The following is a 20,294-nucleotide window of genomic DNA, read 5'->3' as shown; positions in this document are numbered from 1 at the left end:
GAGATGTTTTCCTAAAGGTATTTGCATATTGTGCATATCCATGTATATCTTCACAACAAGGCAGAAAACTTAGGCTCAGAAAGATAAAATAACTGGCGAAGGTAGATTTTGTATCCAAATATGTCTGACTCCGAAGCCTAGACTTAGAGCTGCACTAAACTATGCCACCTCGTGAAAGTGCTGGGAATGACCTAAGGTTTCTTACTGTTCTGTTCTTTTCTGCCTCTGACATATTTCTCAGATTCCTTCTCTAGTCTGTGCTTACTGCCTTATTCCAGGTCCATCATCTCCATCTTGTCTAATATCCTCCAGTATAATTATCTGCCTCGTAGCATTTTTTCTTTGCAATTAACTGTTTTCTTTGCAGATTTATTACCATAGAATACGTGGAGCCTTCGTATGTCTCTTTTCTGCCTTGAGTCTGCTGATCTCGTTAGGAATAAACTTCAGATGCCCTAGCATAGGAGCAGGGACTTTGTCTTGGTCCCCACTGTATTTCCAGCACCTAGAATGGCGGTGCATAACAGTTATTCAGTAAATAGTTGTTAAGGTAAAAGTTAACCTGCCTCTGCCTGGTTTTCCAGCCTCATCTCCCACCTCTGCCCCTGCAAATAATTTTAGCTCTAGCTACTTGTGAATCATTGAAAATACCATGTTCTTTCACTCCTGTGCCTTACACAGATTTTTCTTCCTCTTGCATTGTAATCATTACTTCTTGACCCTCAAGATATTTAGCAAACTCCGAGTCACCCTTCGAAACTTCACTTAAAGCATTTCCTCCCATGGAATATACCATGAATACCCAAGTGCTTCCTTTTGTGTGTTGTCACTAACTTCACAGCATTACTTGTATTATTTCTTTGGATTTATGTGCCAGGTACAATATTAGAGAGTAGGCAAAGAATAGGTACTAACCTTAATCTCTCTCTTAAAGAACATTATGAGGTAGAGAAAACAGACAAGTAGCTGGGCAACTTTTTAAATGTCTGACATGAGGAGCATTAATCTACTTCCGAGTAGTAAATTACCCCCAAAACTTAGCAGTTGATTTACTTATTTCTTTGTTCATACTAGAAAATGCAAAACATTTTTAATTATTTATTTTAATTGGAGGCTAATTACTTTACAATATTGTGTTGGTTTTTGCCATACATCAACATGAATCAGCCACGAGCACACATGTGTTCCCCATCCAGAAGCCCCCTCCCACCTCCCTCCTCATCCCATCCCATCCCTCAGGGTCATCCCAGTGCACCAGCCCTGAGCACCCTGTTTCATGCCTTGAACCTGGACCAGCAATCCACTTCACATAGGATAATATACACATTTCAATGCTACCCTCTCAAATCATCCCACCCTCGCCCTCTCCCACAGAGTCCAAAAGACTGTTCTATACATCTGTGTCCCTTTTGCTGTCTCGCATATAGGGCCATCATTAACTATCTTATTAAATTCCATATGTATGTGTTAGTATACTGTATTGGTGTTTTTCTTTCTGGCTTACTTCACTCTGTGTAATAGGCTCCAGTTTCATCCACCTCATTAGAACTGATTCACATGTATTCTTTTTAATGGCTGAGTAATACTGCATTGTGTATATGTACCACAGCTTTCTTATCCATTCGTCTGCTGATGGACATCTAGGTTGTTTCCATGTCCTGGCTGTTATAAACAGTGCTGCGATGAACATTGGGGTACACGTCTCTTTCAATTCTGGTTTCCTCAGTGTGTATGCCCAGCAGTGGGATTACTGGGTTATAAGGCAATTCTATTTCCAGTTTTTTCAGGAATCTCCACACTGTTCTCCATAGTGGCTGTACTAGTTTGCATTCCCACCAACAGTGTAAGAGGGTTTCCTTTTCTCCACACCCTCTCCAGCATTTATTGCTTATAGACTTTTGGATCGCAGCCATTCTGACCAGCATGAGATAGTACCTCATTGTGGTTTTGATTTGCATTTCTCTGATAATGAGTGATGTTGACCATCTTTTCATGTTTGTTAGCCATCTGTATGTCTTCTTTGGAGAAATATCTATTTAGTTCTTTGGCCCATTTTTTGATTGGGTTGTTTATTTTTCTGGAATTGAACTGCAGGAGCTGCTTGTGTATTTTTGAGATTAATTCTTTGTCAGTTGCTTCGTTTGCTATTATCTTCTCCCATTCTGAAGGCTGTCTTTTCACCTTGCTTATAGTTTCCTTTGTTGTGCAGAAGCTTTTAAGTTTAATTAGGTCCTTTTGTTTATTTTTGCTTTTATTTCCATTACTCTGGGAGGTGGGTCATAGAAGGTCCTGCTGTGATTTATGTCAGAGTGTTTTGTTTATGTTCTCTAGGAGTTTTATAGTTTCTGGTCTTATGTTTAGATCTTTAATCCATTTTGAGTTTATTTTTGTGTATGGTGTTAGAAAGTGTTTCTAACACTTTCATTCTTTTACAAGTGGTTGACCAGTTTTCCCAACACCACTTGTTAAAGAGATTGTCTTTTCTCCATTGATAAACTTAGCAGTTTAAAACAATGAACATTTATTAACACAGTTTCTAGTGTTCAGGAAGCTGAGAACAGCTTAGCTGAGTGGTTCTGGCTTGGGTTTTCTCATGAGGTTGCAGTCCCAGTGGGTAAGGACTTTAGTCATCTGAAGATTGGACTGTGGCTGGCATATTTGGCTCCAAACTGACTCATGGCATAGCCAGGAGGCCTCGGCTCCCCACCAAGTGGACCTCTCTGAGGGGCTGCTTACTTATCCCAGAATGAATGATCAGAGAGACACACATACACAAAAGCAATGATATCTCTTATAATCTGATCTCAGAGAGTATAAACCACACTCACCATATTCTATTGATTATATACACCAACTCTGGTACAACAGTGGTATGGGTCATTGAAGGCGATCTTGGAGATACCTACCCTAAGATGAGTATGGGTTATACTTAGGAAGAATACATAGATGGAATAATTTTCTGAAGTTAGAGAAAGTAGTCTCTTCATCGAGATCTAAGTAGAAGTAATGGTTATACAAAGAGGTGTTAAATATGTTCCAAGCACAGGAACTGGTAAGTGTATTCTTAGACTCTGAAATAAGAGAGAGCCTTATTTATTCTTAGAAGGCAAGAATTTTTAGGATAACTGGAATGTGGAGTGTGAAAAGGAATGAGACTTAAGGCTGGAAATGGCACTGGGGTCCCAACTGTGTGTTTGATCTGTCAGGTAATAAAGTAGTTTGGATTCTGTCCTGGAGACAGAGCAAAGGCTTTCATGGATTTAAGCAGAGATGTGACTTAACGGTTCTACGTTTTAGAAAGTTAACTGGCTGCCTAGAATTGGAGGGAGAGAAAGCAAGTGGAAGTCTGATGTAGTCATTACCAAGACAAGATTGGTAATGTAGATGAAGAGAAGTAGCCAGTTTTTAAATGAATGCAAAATCAGTATAACTTGATGATTGTGTTTAAATGTAGGGAGATAAGAAAAGGAAACTCAAGTTTCTGACTTGGCGACTGAGTGACTGATTGCACCATTCTGTAAGAAAGAGAACACTGGGGGAGGAGGTGACATGAAGTGCACACCCCTGGTTCACAGTTGAATATAGGCCTGGTCTCAGGAGAAGAGTCTGGGCTAAAACTCTTTCATTGGTAATTGAAGCCTTAGGTGAGGATGACCTTGTCCAAAAGTGAATAATTTATGAAGCAATTCAAGCAACAGTAGCTAAAGAGTGAGGGGAAAGCAGGACAATGTGGTATCATTTATCACTGTTTAAATATTATGAAATGTTTCTTTTCTGTTGGCCTATGAGCTCCCTAAGGAGAAAGTGTGTATCTTTTATTTTTCATGCGCTATGGCATTTAAAACAGGACCTGACACATAGTAGGTGCTTTACTTAATATTAACTATTGAGTGAATAAATCAGAGGGCACATGGGAAGATGGATTATGTCCTGGTCCTAAGAAAGCTAGTATTTGCGAAGCCACGGAGTATATTCTTTAAGCAATAGCCTTTAAGCAAGGGGACCACACGATCAGATTAATGTTTCTGTAACTTGCCTCTGGTCGCAATGTAGAAAATGAATTAGTTAAGGAGGGCAGAATAGAAAGACCAGCTTGGTTATTTCAGTAGGCTAGACTACATTTAGGCAGTAGCCGAAATCAGGGTTGGAGATGGTAAGAGAGAGAATGGTTGGAGCTGTGACAGACAGGCAAAGAGAGAAGGCAAGAATCACTCTAGGAAATCTTATTGAGCACCTAGTGGGTGATTACACTATTGTCAAGGTAGGAACGGTGAGAAAAGGAGCGAGTTTAGGGGAGAATAACTCAACTTGGATTTGTGATATTTTGTTTGAAATGTTCATATGACATCCAGGTAAATATTTCCACTGGGTAACTCAGGTCTTGAATTCATAAGAGAAGTCTAGGTTGAAGAAACAGACTTCAGAGTTAGGCCATAACAGTAGTTTAGGCAAGCAAAAAGCACTCCAAGAACGTTGGCAGGAAATACTTCTCCCTCTGAGGAGGAAGGAACTTTTCGAAGAGGTCTCGACGTTATATCTGATCCTGAAAGAAGCAGAGTGTAGAGCAAAGGTCTCTCTGGCAGAGCAAACTTACATAGTATACAGAACACCAAAACCTCCACCAAATCAACTGGTTCATAAGTTTATCTTCTCTTCAGTATTTCAAGTATAAAAGCTTTGAAGTGTTTCTGTGGATAAAAAAACAAAATGTAGATTTTAACTTTTCTCTTCTTTCTCTGTTTTCAAAGGAAAGAAGATTCTATATGACATACTTGCCTTTGCCAAGGAAAGTGTCAATTCTCATGTTACCACACTTGGACCTCAAAATTTTCCTGCCAATGAAAAAGAACCATGGCTAGTTGATTTTTTTGCCCCTGTAAGTTATGTTTATCTGTCATTTCCACATTTTCAGGCTTTCTGTTGTTGTGACAGAAGAAAAACCATTTTCTCGGTAACCTTGGAGAATGCGTGTTAGAGTCATGTTACTCAGTTTGGCCACTGTCACATACTGTTTTTAAGGAAGGCTGACATACTCGCCCTACCAAGGACTGAGTGTATAAATGCTTAAGATTTGTCACTGTAATAAATATTGTTTATCTTAGCATATTGCTTGTTGCAAAAAATACGTGGTTTTTTGGTTTCATTTGGCTTGGTGCTTATGAATATTTTTTCTTCAATAGTGGTGTCCACCATGTCGAGCTTTATTGCCAGAGCTGCGAAAAGCATCAAAGCATCTTTATGGTCAGCTTAAGTTTGGTACATTAGATTGTACAGTTCACGAAGGACTCTGTAACATGGTAAGGCAAAGTATAAATATTTATTCTAATGTTTTTGTAAAATGTTTCAGCAGCCTCACATTAAAGCAATAAAATAACTTTCAAAAGTACATCTAACATTTAGAGTAGTAACATATTAAATAATTTCATCAAAATGATAGAAAATTATGATTGAATTAAACATAAATACTTAAGATGTTTTGGTTTTTTTTTAATATTACCTTTTTGCAACCTATGGGCATGTCTGGTCGCTCAGATGGTAAAGAATCTGCCTGCAATACAGGAGACCCGAGTTTGAACCCTGGGTCGGGAAGATGCCCTAGAGAAGGGAGTGGCTACCCACTCCAATATTCTTATCTGTGGACAGAGGAGCCTGGCGGACTATAGTCCATGGGGTTGCAAAGAGTCGGACAGCACCAAGCAACTAACACTTACACTATGCTTTCTTTTTCGCAACCTATAGTTTTTATTCTTTGTCTTCTAAGTGTAGTTAATAGAAATTAAACAGGGTTTTTTAAACCTTTATTTACACAACATACTTTCTTAGGTTAATAAAAGTTTACTCTTCAGTTTAGGAAGAAATAGAAATTATAAAATATTCTTGGGGGGAATCCTAAATCAGATCAAGCCTACAGATATTAGTGTATAGGAAATCCAGTGAGAGGACATATTAAGTGATATGGGGGCATGCATACAATCTTCAAATCCCAGCATGTAGAGAACTTTTTCAGGACAAATGGCAGTTTACTGGACATACACATTGAAAGAAGGAAAAAAGATATTAAAAAGACGATTGTTCAAATACAGTGTTCAGGCCTTGTATTCAAACAAACCAACTCAAAAAAAGATAATTGGAGAAACTTGAACACTGAATTTCTGATAATTTTCAGTAATTATTATTATGAAGGCATACAGATAGCCAACAGGCCTATAGAAAGTTGTTCAGCTCTGGTTATTAGAGAAATATAAATTACGACAGTGAGTATCACCTCACATTAGTTAGAATGGCTGTCACCCAAACGTCTACAGACAGTAAACCCTGAAGACGGTATAGAGAAAAATGAGCCTTCCTATACTGTTGATGGGAATATAAATTGGTACAGCCACTATGGAGCATATGAAGAGTCCTTAAAAAACTAAAAATAGAGCTACCATATGATCCAGCAGTCCTAACCCTGGGTACATATCCAAAAACAACAAAGTCTAATTTGAAGAAATACAGTTCATAGAAGCACTGTTTACAATAGCCATGATATGAAAACAACCCAAGTGGCTATCAGCAGACAGTTGGCTTAAGATGTGGGGGTTGTGTTTGTGTGCACAATGGGATATTACTTGGCCAGAGAATATTATACTTAGGGAAGTCAGTCAGACAGAGAAAGCCAAATATGAAATGATATCACTTATATGTGGAATGTTAAAAATTATACAAATCAGCCTGTATACAAAATAGAGACATGCTCACAAAGAAAGAAAACATTGTTACCAAAGCCTGAGGTGACAAGTTACAATTATGAGATTAACAGATACACACTACTACACATAAAATAAGCAACAAAGACAGTGCACAGCACAGGGGATTATATTCAATATGTGGTAATAACCTATAATGGGAAATAACCTGAAATACATATGTATATATAACGAAATCATTTTGCTGTAGAACTGAAGCCTACCCAGTGTTGTAAATCAACTATACTTCAGTTTTTCAAGAAAGTACTGTGTTTTAAAAGCATAATATAAGTAAATGTAGGGTGAAATCTTTATGTATCTATGTGAAGAATAATTTCATTCCACAGAGATCCTCATGCCTGTCAGTGCACATACACACTGAGGATAAAAGTTATGGATGATTTTTAGTTTCATTGAATGTTAAAACTGTTGCCAAAGAAAAAGACATTATAAAGTCGAAACAAACAGACTGAGGAAGTATTTGCAGCACATACAGCTGACAAAGCCTTACTGTCTGTCCAGAATGTTTAAAGACTACAGATAGTTTTTTAAAATAACAAAAGAATGAGGAGGTTTATTATAAAGGCAGAAATGTCTACCTTTTATAAAGGCAGAAATTCGATAAATGTAAAAAACGTTCAACTTTACTGGTCCTCAAGAAAGTACAAACCATTGCAGTGGTCATATACCCTCCCTCCATCAAATTTAAAAATTTTAGCTGACAAGTAGTAGCAAGTACATAAATAAATAAATTATCCAGTCACACAATAGAATAATCATAGAGGATTTAAAACTAGATCTGTCTTTACCAGAATGTTTGGTAAATCTCAAGACTATAATGAAAAAAGCAGATTGTAGAATAGTATAGAGTGTGATAAAATTATAGAAAGTTTATAAGTGCTCAGACATTACAGAATACTGTTTAGGAATACACATGCCTGTAGCAAAAGTGTAAAACATCAGTGGATTGGAGACATGCGTATTTCAGAATATTGGTTACTCCTAGCATCAGGAAGGGAAGGAAATGGACTCATAAAGGAGAACCTCCAAAAATCTGCCAGAACGGCAGAAAAGTTAATCATCCTTAAATGTAGTGGTAGAGATATGTATTTGTTAAATGAATCTCTCTATATATCATGTTTGAAATTTCATTAAAATAAGTTTAAAAAATGAAATAAATAAAGGCCTTTGGTTTTAAATGTCTTGTATGGGACTTTGAAAAGTTGCTAAGCAAAAATGAAGAATTGTGTTCAACAGTAATTTGAATTCCTATAGTTTTTCTACTTTTCATCTTAGTTTTTAATTGTCTGTAGATAATTAAGCGGAGTGTAGATAGTTAAACCTGTTGTATCAAATTTACCTGGAATAGAGGCCAGGATTCCTTACTCACTGATTGGTTAACCTTCATCAAATCACTGAGCCTCTCAGTACCTGTTTCCTCATCTATAAAGTTGATTCAGTAATTTTAACTTCCAAATAGAATTGTTGTGAGGAACAGATGAGAAACTACATTTCAGTGCTAAAAAGGTGCTTAACACATAGTAAGGACTTGTCAAATGTTAGATAAATGCTTTTTTCCATCTAACAGGTTATTTGTGCTCATTTACAAAAGTTTGGTAAATATTTCCATTGCTTTTTCTAAAATTATTTTTGAAGTTCAGTTTGCTAGTGAGTGCTTGTCAGCATTGAGGATGCAGAGTTCAGCTACAACAAATTTAGAGATAGGGATCTGTTTATAACCTTCTAAAAAATAAAAAGCTTGAGAAGTGCTTCCTGAATTAGTGCTCATGTTAATTCTGAGGAAGGAAATTATAGTGGTTTATATATATATACATATATACACACATACCATAAAAGCTGTTTTGAGCAAAGAATAAAAAGTGACCTCATTTTTAGCACAATTCATAGTTCTCTAATCTAAAAATGGCTGTGTACACATGGATTATTAATTTCCTTATTCTTGCTATTTTTATGTCCTTAATTTTCTTCTACTTCTGAACAAATTGGAGTGTTTATTTTGGTTTAAAAAAAAAAAACACTCAAACTAGAGCCATCTGCTCTTGTCCCCATCCACCCATCTACCCTGGTTCAGGCGAGTAGGAGGGGACTGCACTCACAAATGCCCATGCTCACTTCTCAGTGTTTCGGTGCCTATGGATTTTATGGCGAATTGAGTAACTATACATAAGAATCAGCTGCTCAGGATACAGCAGTAAATCTATTTCCCTTTGTTAAATTTGGCTAGGCTAAAATTTTTCAGTCATCAGTTAGGCATTGAGTCTTTAAAAATCGTGTTTTGTTACGTAAAGCAAACTGGATATAAATTTGAAGCAAATAGGTAAAATATATAGAACCTTATGTTTAATTTGTATTTTCATTCCAAACAGTATAACATTCAGGCTTATCCAACAACAGTGGTATTCAACCAGTCCAACATTCATGAATATGAAGGACATCACTCTGCTGAACAGATCTTGGAGTTCGTAGAGGTATTTTAACTTACAGCCTATATAGTTATAAATCCTTCCATGTATGTATATACTTCATATGAGTATTTAGTAATGCAAGGAGATCCAACTAGCCCATCCTAAAGGAGACCAGTCCTGGGTGTCATTGGAAGTACTGATGCTAAGGCTGAAACTCCAATACTTTGACCACCTCATGCGAAGAGTTGGCTCATTGGAAAAGACTCTGATGCTGGGAGGGGTTGGGGGCAGGAGGAGAAGGGGACGACAGAGGATGAGATGGCTGGATGGCATCACTGACCTGATGCACATGAGTTTGGGTGAACTCCAGGAGTTGGTGATGGACAGAGGGGCCTGGCGTGCTGCGATTCATGGGGTCGCAAAGAGTCGGACACTGAACTGAATAATAGGATTTGTTATTTTTATGCCAAAAACATCTTCTGACAAAATTATTTTTTAAGTTTTTACTCTTATTATTAATAGACTTATTCTCAGAGTTCTTAGCCAGTGTGTGTTTTGTTTGTTACCTAGTATGGTGCCTTGTACTTGGTGGACACAATTATTTATTGAATACGTGAAATTAAAAATTTTACATAAAGCCTTGTCACCCCTCTCCCCGCCCCTGTTTTTTCTAATCTACCACAGATTATTTCTTTTTGGTCCCATATAGATTAGATAGCATTGAATCCCATTCTTAGATAATTCCAAGAAATATGTGGCTAAGGACAGTCTTACCTCAGCCACCAGTGGAAGGCTTCTGCACGCCTCAACAGCTTATGCCAAGCCTGCTGTGTTATTAGCCCAGAAGTATTCTACTAGAGCATCCCCCTTTTTTTTTAATCACTACTAATCTTAATTGACTAAAATAGTTAACAGCGGACTCCTAACAAAAAATGAACAATTATAGCTTATTATCTAAGCAGTTGCCCTCCCAGCCTCTGTCCTACTCTTCTTTTCCTCCTCCTGAAAAATAATAGCTTTTTGTGTTGTCTCCCCAGAGACGCTAACATGATTAGTATTACCCAATCATGATAGAGTGAAGCTCGTTATTAACAAGACAACATTTGGAGCAAGTGATCTGAGGTTGTGCAGTATCTCAAGTGGGAATGTCAGAAAAATAGGATAGTAGGCTTTCCATTAATAATTAAAGGGTCCTTTCCAAACCAATTATTGGTTCCGAAAAGAATTATGTGGCCTATGTAGACATCTGGGCAGCTCTTGAAACTCTTGGCTCATCTACCCACAGCCTTAATTAATGTTGCCACTTTTCTCTGCCTAAGATGGTTTTAGTGATACATAGAAATAAGAAAATGTTCCTTGATTTAATAAGACTGACGAGCAGAATCCAAACTTAAAAAGTAAATGAAGGATCATTTCTTCCTTTTTTAAGATAATCCACTATAGATTCTCTTTAAATATTCTAATGTATCCTTTGATTATTCAAAAGCAGAAACTTTTCCAAGTGACATATGCCAACAATTTGCCCAAGAATATGTGAACTAGTCTTTTTTATATCTGTTACAATGAACGGTGTATTCTCTTTAGGATCTTATGAATCCTTCAGTGATCTCTTTGACACCTACCACTTTCAACGAACTGGTTAAACAAAGAAAGCATGATGAAGTCTGGATGGTTGATTTCTATTCTCCATGGTGTCATCCATGTCAAGTCTTAATGCCAGAATGGAAAAGAATGGCCCGGGTATAGTAAAATAATTTTCTTTAAGTTTTAACATTTACTAAGAATATTTATTTAACAATTACTTTGAAACTGCAATGAATGAACCTACCTCTAGATTGTCACTTAATAAATTGAGTTTTGATCATTTTTTTTAGATAACAATTAGATTTCAACTCTACTTCTGTCTGGAACTGAATGGTATACAATAATGACCCTTTTTTCTGTGTCACTGGGTTTGACCAAATTTCTGCCAACATCAACACAAAGATCCTCTTTGTTTCCTATTAATATTTTTTCTACTTCTTCATTTTTAGAGCTTAGAAATACAGTTTCTTCACAGTATTATGATAAAGAAAAAAATGGCCTTGATCAGTGAAATAGATTTTTAAATTTCCTACAGAGCATTATAAATCATGAAAGATTGGAAACAAATTATTTAAATACCAGAATGGAAAATGCAATTATTATTTTATTTATCTATAAGGTAAAAAATGAATAAACCTAAGAGTTAACATTCTTTCTAGTATTTAAATTCATACTAATTTTCCGCTCTTTTCAATAAAATTTTCAAATTCGGGCATGACTCAGTATGCTATCTGCAATCCACATTTCCATTTTAAAAAGTAATTTTGAAGTACTGTTGCAAAGAAATTCATTAGTTCTTGGTTTCTGACACATCAAATTTTAGATATACATAATTTTCCCCATGTAATAGATGAATGAAATCAATTATTTAGTCTACAATAATTTTAGTAAGTTTTTGACTACAAAATTAGATTTCCAATTCATTAATGTAAATGTTCTATTATGTTTTAAGCCCTTAACCATTTGTATTTGGCAAAAATCACTGATAAATAATATAATAACCATCTCACAGTAACTACTTCTCTATTGTAAACATAAAAAATTGTTATGAAGTAATTTAATTACTTTATCTAGTCATATTTTTTTTCTTTTATAGACATTAATTGGACTGATCAATGTGGGCAGTATAGACTGCCAACAGTACCATTCTTTTTGTGCCCAAGAAAATGTTCGGAGATACCCTGAGATAAGATTTTTTCCCCCAAAATCAAATAAAGCTTATGAATATCAGTAAGTATTCTCTAAAATTTGAAGGCATTTATATAATCATTTATTTTTATACAGTTAAAATTTTAAAGTTATCCTTTAAACTACCCAGTGTTTTAGGAGAGCCCACACCTTATTTAAAATAGTGTGGGAATGAGGAATTTACAAAGCACAAAGTGAACTAACTGAATGGGCCCACCGATTGTGAGGCTGACAGTCTAGTAAAGAAGATGAGGGCAGGAACATTTATTAAGCCCCTGTTTGGATTTCAGGTACTGTACTAGAGACTTTCTGCTCACATTATTTCCACTTGTCTTCACGCATACTCTTGAGAAGTAAGAATTATTACCCTTCCTACTATTACAGAAAAGTAAACTGTTTCACAGACCTGGGATAACTTTCCCCAGTCACACAGCTGCGAAGGTTTGAGGTTGGGCTTTGAGCTCAGATGGGTGTCACCCATGCTGTTTCGACAGCACCATATGACATTTCAAGTAGGAAACTCAAATACAAGACAGAATATAATAAATATTATTAAAAAGTAAAAATGAACCATGGATTTCAGAGAAAGGTATTACAACCATGAGGAAATCATGAGGCTGCATTTATGCTGTCCCTTTCGACATGTGTCTTAAAAAGTGGATAGGAATTTGACGGACTGTAGTAACCGAGGTAAGGTTTCAGAACCAAAGCCTTGGAGGTTTTGAGTTTTGCCATTACTGTAGGTCTGTGGGAGATGTCCAGCAGACATCTAAACATTTAGGTCTGTTTTGAGCACACGCACACACACAAAAACGTCGAGACTAGAGAAAAATACATTTGGAGAGCCATGTACGCCTTGTAAGCTTAGTATTTGCGGCTAAGGTATATCTGAGAAAAGAGGTGCCAGATTAAGTCAGTCAACTAAACTTTTAAATCGCTACAAAAGGATGGTTTTCTGAACATACCCAACAATAGAAATAACTGTTTACAACTTACATATTTTTCTTCTTTCAGTAGTTACAATGGTTGGAATAGAGATGCTTATTCCCTAAGAATCTGGGGTCTAGGGTGAGTAATTAAATTATGTATAATTGTATAAATTATATTCAATGCTCTTTACCTTCCTCTTATGTTTGTGGCTAAATTTACTCAGTTAAGGTTCTAGCACTTTAAAGTAACACTTACTTAGGAAAGTTCTAGCACTTAGGAAAGACTGTAATTTACCAAGATAAGGTTATGCTTTATTATATTGTCATTCTTTGAAGTCTATTTTTAACTTATAAAGATTTGCAATAGTCTGTTCTAGATGTTTGCTTTGACTTGTATAATAAATAATTTTGATCCCTTGTCACAGATTTTTACCTCAAGCATCTATAGATCTAACACCTCAGACTTTCAATGAAAAGGTTTTACAAGGGAAAAACCATTGGGTGGTTGATTTCTATGCTCCTTGGTGTGGACCTTGCCAGAACTTTGCTCCAGAGTTTGAGCTCTTGGCTAGGGTAAGTCTTATCTTTCTACTTAAATAAGTTGTAGTCACACTCATGCTTTAATAATAATTTGTAAATAATAATTTTTCCTTAAGAGTTTCCTCTGAATTTAAAAACTGTTCCATTTCTGTGATTTTAATCTTTGCAGTAGATTGCTTCTTCACTCAAGCTTGTAACTACCTACCTATCTTGATTGAAAACATCTGCTCAACCAAACTAGCCAGAAACCTCGCTTCTTCCCTTGTTCTTTATTTCCTTCCTGCTGCCCTCAAGGCAGTCACTAGATCCTGTTAGTTCAGTCTCCTAAACTTCTTTGAAATCTGTCATCCCTCTGCTGGCCTTTTGGTCATGCCTTCATCATCTAGACTTTGTTATATGCGCCTCTTAACTAGTCTCATAGTGCCAGTCTTCCTTCTTCAGTTCCACCCTAATGACCTTTCTGAAATATTGCCTTCTCTAGCTTTCTGTTAACCACATTTCTTGACATGCGTTCTTGATTACAGCTCTGTAATCTGACCCTTCTGACCTCTTTAGCTTTTTCCCTCTCCCTGACCGTATACTCCAGGCAGAACAAGGCACTCCACGTTCTCTGAACAAGCGCTTTTACGGACATGCTATTCCCTCTCTAAGATGCGTTTTCCTCTCTAAGATTGTTTTTTGTTCCTAATCTACAAAACCCAGCTCCAGTGGGATTTCTGTATCCTCTCCCCTTCCTAGTATCCCCTTCAGTATGCTTATACATTGTATGTTAACTATATCTGTCTCCTCCATAAACTGTGAGCTTCTTGAAAGCAGTATATGCCTTACCTATCTGTATATCCCCCGTGTCTAAACTCGATAAACACTTGCAAAATGAAAGTAAATGCAGTTTATTTTGGTGTTTCTGTCATAAGTCCTAAATGGTTAGCTTCCCCAAGTCAAGGGGAATTTTGGAATTCTCAAGGAATTTTGCCTTTGGCTACAAAACGTTCATTAGAATAAGAAAGCCAGCACTAGTTCCACCAGTCTGAAACAAAAGCTGAGCATCCAAAGAGATTTCAAAAATCCTTTGGAATCATAAGAGATTGTTTTAGTTATTGACTGGTTTTTGAAATAAAAGGTTCTTTTTTTTTTTCCTACTTATCATATCTTTTTTTCCTCTTATGCTTCTTTTTCTCCGATAATCCTAACAAAAATGTTTTATTCCCTTATCTCTTAAGTACTGAGAAACTTAATTTAGCTATTTTGTAATGCCAGATGTATCTTGAATATAGCAGAAAATTATTTAAACGGTCATTCAGCAAATCCTGAGCACCAAGTAAAAAACACTATGTGAAACATTAGGGCTGAAAAAATGGAAAGATGAACATTGCATGTTTTTTAAATGAGATTTTAATCTAGTGGGAAGGTAAAATGCAAATGTATGTAAATCAGTAGGATCTTTACTGTAGTGAAATTAGAGCAAAACAAGAGTGTGGGGAGCAGATCAGAGTCACGCCAGGAGACAGAAGGCTCCACAGAAAAGGTAGTATTTGAGATGAGAATTGCAATATGGCTAGGACCGTGGCACTTGGAAGGGTTGACTCAAGGGTACTCTAAACAGAGAAGACAGAATTTGCAGAGATGCAGGACACACAGACAGCGGAGCGAGTTCAGGCTTTTCTTCTATTGGTCCAGTGTCACCAGAGAATAAAGACAAAAGGGGCGTGGCCAGAACTGAGGTTCTTAGGCAAGGAGAAGATGGTTTGGTCAGCTTGCCTGCACTCTTCACACTGTACACTTTTCCTCACTGCTCTCATACTGTTCAGCAAGGGAGGAGAACTGTTGGATATGTCAGGATCCATTTTATGTTGTAGAAAGATCACATTGAACGGACTGAACCTGGGCCGTCAAGACGAGAGAAAGATCAGAGCACCAAAAACAGTATAGTGTCCTTCTGTACCTGAGTACAAGCCAGCTAGATTTCTCTGACCTTCACTGAGTGTGTCTGTGTGTGTGTGCGCACACACGCGTGCTTCTGCACGCAACCTTGCTGGTGCCCTAGCACAAGTTAGTGTGCCTTTAGTACCCCAGCCTTGGGGGCAAAATTAGAGGTAGCCGGGATATTTTAATTGTCCTGAAGTGAGAGGTGATAACCTGAACCAGGATTATGGCAGTGGTCATACAAAGAATGGAACAAATGTGAGAGATAAGAATGACTAGGATTTAGTTAGTGTTTATTTGTGATAAGTGTAGGAGAAAAAGGAGTCTAGCGTGGCCCTAGTTTCTGGCCTGAATTAAGTGAATAGTAGGACAGAAGGGATAGGAGGTTAAGGGGGAAAGGAGTCATTTTAGAAACGGTATCTTTAAGGTGCTTTAGGTGAGACAGGCCAGTACATAGTTGACTGCAGTCAAGGGAACGTTGGGGTTCAGCAGCATATAGACATATAAAAATCTCCCTGGGAGATTGTTCACAGTGGAAAAAATTGCTGATGAAATACGGAACTGTGGTTGGACATTTCGAGGGGCAGGTGTAGGAGGAGTGCTCCTTGCTAGAAATGGAGAACAGTAACCAGAGGAATCGGGTAGCCAGGAGACTAGTGATAAGTGCCAGGAAAGAAAAGAGGAGAGAAAGGAGTGGTCAGTCGTGTCAGACACTCACTAAGAAGACTGACAGTGTTCATTGAGTTTGGTCAAGTAGAAGTCATTGGTGAACTGACAGCAGTTTCAGCAGAGGGAGCAGTGAGAACAGAAGCTAGCTAAAATGTGTTGATAATAAGTAAATGATGGGGAAGTGGTCAAGGAATACATTTAAAAAAAAAAAAGCACGGTGGCAGTTAGAGGAATCAGTGCCATTAAGGAAGGGATTCTTTAATCATATGTATATATGCTGAACAACAACAGTATATGCTCACGAGTGAGTAAGAGCTCTGACGGGGAGGGAGAACGTTGAGATAGTCAGCCTTCCATGGGAGGAAGTTGCCCGCCTCAGCAGATGAGACCAGAGATAGGAGGAACAGAAAGACAGAATCTCAAACGTTTGTGGGTGACAGGAAGAAGGTGAGGTTCTTCAGCGTAAAGCTTCTCAATTTTCTTGATAAGGCAAAAGAGAGTTTATTTACTATTGGAGGGGCCATACTAGGTAAATAAGAGTTCAGAGCTAGTAAGAATTTGGAAGCAGTCTTGTTTAAATTGAAAAGATTAAAACTATGTTGTTTTGGTTTTGGGTTTTTAAAGTAACAAATCCTTGCATTTATAAATATTTAGAATTTTTAGTATCATATTGCTCTGTGGTTGCCAGAGTAGTAGATACCAAAGAGAATAATAGCAAAGCATATTATTCTTTTTTCAGACGATTAAAGGAAAAGTGAAAGCTGGAAAAGTAGACTGTCAGGCTTACGCTCAAACCTGCCAGAAAGCTGGTATCAGAGCCTATCCGACTGTGAGATTGTATCCTTATGAAAGGGCAAAGGTATGTACACGCTTCCTCTGTGTCCCTTTTCTTTAGCAGGTAACACTTTTTTTCTAGTTTCTTTCCTTTTGTCGTTTCCCACTGTGTTGCGTGCCACTGAAACAGCTGCTTTTCACATACACACGAAGTGATTTTAAAATTTTTTTCTGCCTCACCATTGAGATGATGGTCTCCAGTGCCTTACAGTTTCTGTACTCATGAATAGGAAACTACTAAATAGACATACCAAAACACTAATAGTGGTTTTGTGTGGGTGGTAGAATTCAAGGTAATTGTTTTCTGTGAAGTTTTGTGTTTCCTATTTTTATAGAATTAGCATATATTACCTTTATGATTAGTTCTTCCAGGAAAGAAAAAAAAAGAGAGTGATGTCCTAACTGAAATAGCCTTAGTACCTGAAAATTTATCTTGAGGAATATGCATTAATGGTTTAGACTATTAAAGTTAGGATTTTGTGATTCATTCTTAATTTCCTTTTTTGGGCCACTGATACTGTGGTTTTTTTAGCTTTCTTTTTAAAGACAGTTTAACCCATTAGACCTGGGTCTTTATGGTCATTGATACAAAAGTATATACCTTTCAGCCAGTATAACTGCTAACCGAAAGGATTCATGACCTGTGCTATCTTCCCAAGTAAAAGACTAAGACATTTTTGACAATAAAGCTGTGATAGACAAGTATTTGTTATGCATACATTTTCTGGTAAAACATTGAGATAAATAATTTCAAATGTTTTGATACATACCTTTTGAGAAAGTATATAAGATTAAGATCTTGTGTAATTTATTTGTGATTATAATACATTTTGAAATAGAGCTAAAGAAACTAGATGATAAATTTCAGAATTCTAGACTTGTCAGACACCTACATGTTTCAATAAAGGATTCTGATTTATGAGGAAGGACTCTTAACAACAGTCTGGGGTAAGCAGAACTCAGAATAAAGGAACTTTACACCAGAGCCTGAATCTTCATTCCTCTGGCTTCTGAGTTCTCAGAACACCTTGAGAATTAGATACGTGAATAGGAATCTTATTAATGAGAAGTCACAGAATTAACCAGGCCATACAGGGAACTGTTTGAAAACATGATGTCACCATATGTCCAAATGGAAAGGCAGGGGTAGAATCCAGAAGTCTAGCAGACAAGGCCACAGCAGAATAAAGATCAAAGTGAAAAGTACCAACCAGGTGAGCAGCTATTCACAGAAACAGAATGCTAGCATACAGTTTGAAGTTCGACCAGGAAGAAGGAAACTTGTGGCTCCGGATCCAAAATAAACAGACCTGGATGTATTGACCTGACCCTTTGCCCTGCTTTTCAGCCACCTTCCTGCCATAGGTGAAGGAGACCCAGGAAATACATGGCTTTGCATTATTGTAGTTGGTTAAAGTTTGGTCTGCCAACCAGTGACTTTAGAATGTTTTGAGTCCTCTGGGGACATCTTTTCTTACACAGTTTAGATGTTTTGAGGCATTTGGAGTTAGCAATGCATTTTAACCAATTAGTTAATTTACATGTTTCCATAACAGTATTGTTAGTGTTTATTTCTGGTAAGTTATTGGTTGATTGCTTTTGCCAGCAGCATTTCCTTGAAGAAGTTTAAGTTTTAAACATTTAATCAAGTCTCTTAGGTGGAAATGTCATGTTTTGATTAGATACTTAAAAGGTTATAAGAAGAGTATTTTCAATTTTAGAGAAATACTTGGGGAGAGCAAATAGATTCCAGAGATGCAAAAGAGATTGCTACCTTAATATATGAAAAATTGGAAAAGCTCCAAAATCATGAAAAAAGAGATAAGGTAAGGACTAAATCTAGAACCGACTTTGACAACATTATTTAAATGTGTTCTTACTGTACATTATGTGTATCAAACAGTAAAATGAAGTTTCAAAAAACAGTAAGGTTAGAAACTTTTTCTTCGGAAACTATGACAATCAGAATGTAGCTTCTGAAATGCTTAGAAATTTGGACAAGTAAAACCATTTAACAGAAAAACAGTAACTGTGGTCATAAATTTTGTTCAAATGTAAAAGCATTGATTTGAGCCTTAAAACACCTTTTGGAGAGCAAGTTTTGTTTTGTTCTTGGTATAGTCAGAATATATTAGAATCCATATTCATCTTGACCTGCCCCACCCCCTTGAATTACTAATCTGTCAGCCTCTTTCTTGCTCTTCTAAAGAGGGCTATTCATGTTTTTCTTTTTTAAAATCAGTATCATTGTAAAACACACTTAGAAACAGACCAGCAAGTTTACAAATGTTAGAATGCTTTCTGAGTAGAATTTAATACATTCACATATTAGGTTTCTTGGATTCTTTCCCCTATAAGGTGAAAGGACAAAAGAATAACACGGCTGCTAGAAGGCTAGAGAATCTGCCTTTATAAAGCCATATCAGAATGATAGACCCTCACATATGAAGCTTTACAGCCTACTTCAAGAATTCTATTTTATCTAAAATTTTTCTATCTTTTCTATCTAAAAGATAGAAATGAAAGTATTTTTTTCCATTTTCATGAACAAAAATTTTTTCTGACATTTTGGCTGTTAGTTTTCTCACAATGTTTTATCTTTAGAATTCTGACTTTTAGCTCAAGTTAGACATTTGAAATCAAACATTATTAGTCAAAAGTAGAATAACTGAAATTAAGTTAAAGAGCATGCCAAAGGATGACTTTGAAAGTGTGGTAAGTTACAATAATTGTATTACATGCCATGGGCAAGTGAGAATTGTGAGATACTCTTTTCCCACTGTTAGACAAGGTATACTTCCACGTGATCTATAAAATAAGAATATTAAGTAATTATTTTTGAAAAAGTAAAATTTAGGTCAATTATTTTTACCTTTTAACATTAGATGTTTAAGAGAGAGGCATTCAGTCACTTTTACATTATTATTGTAGGACGAACTGTAATGTTGGAAATGGAGAAAAAATTGAAGAGAAATCGACAGATGACATCAGAAGATACCTTTTCAGAAAGTTACTTATATTCATGATGGGAATAAATGAACCTTATCTTGGACTTGTAATTGCACTGCCTGAATTCTGTACAACATTGGTGTAAATGAAAGGTCTGCAGACTTTTCTATAAATGGCCAGATCATAAATATAAATATTTTAGGCTCTGTAGACCATCTATGGTTTTTTGTTACCTATTCTCTGGTTTGGTTTTGTTTACAACCCCTTAAAAAATGTAAAAACCATTCTCAGCTCAGGGCTGTGTACAAATAGGCCACAAGCCACATTCAGCCTGTGGGCCACAGATTGCTGACTCCCAGAAAGGTGTTTAGGCTGGCTGGCCTGAGTGCTAAAAGTGTATTTTATCACTTAACATTTTGGAGCTGGCCTATAAAGAGAACTCGGTTTTCAGTCACCTGTTCTAAAAAATATTGATGCCCTGACCATGTATTACTTCATTTAAAAAAACATTCTAAATGTGGGGA

General features: G+C 36.6%; 1 protein-coding gene across 1 annotated transcript in view; it reads left to right on the top strand.

Moving 5' to 3' along the window:
- The window catches only part of DNAJC10 (DnaJ heat shock protein family (Hsp40) member C10), a 48,175-nt gene extending 28,105 nt beyond the window's left edge, over nt 1–20,070 (top strand). The window contains exons 15-24 of the mRNA XM_068967625.1: nt 4,749–4,876; nt 5,181–5,297; nt 9,116–9,217; nt 10,739–10,894; nt 11,835–11,968; nt 12,941–12,994; nt 13,281–13,428; nt 16,727–16,846; nt 18,543–18,647; nt 19,753–20,070. Coding sequence (XP_068823726.1) covers nt 4,749–4,876; nt 5,181–5,297; nt 9,116–9,217; nt 10,739–10,894; nt 11,835–11,968; nt 12,941–12,994; nt 13,281–13,428; nt 16,727–16,846; nt 18,543–18,647; nt 19,753–19,764 — 1,076 coding nt within the window. The 3' untranslated portion in view covers nt 19,765–20,070. The remainder of the gene's footprint in view (nt 1–4,748; nt 4,877–5,180; nt 5,298–9,115; nt 9,218–10,738; nt 10,895–11,834; nt 11,969–12,940; nt 12,995–13,280; nt 13,429–16,726; nt 16,847–18,542; nt 18,648–19,752) is intronic.
- The last annotated feature ends 224 nt before the right edge of the window (nt 20,071–20,294 follow it).

The sequence above is a fragment of the Capricornis sumatraensis genome, chromosome 3, assembly GCF_032405125.1.
Source record: "Capricornis sumatraensis isolate serow.1 chromosome 3, serow.2, whole genome shotgun sequence".
Classification (NCBI taxonomy): Eukaryota; Metazoa; Chordata; class Mammalia; order Artiodactyla; family Bovidae; genus Capricornis; species Capricornis sumatraensis.
Note: the sequence above shows the minus strand (reverse complement) of the source record. Positions and strands in the feature narration are given on the sequence as shown.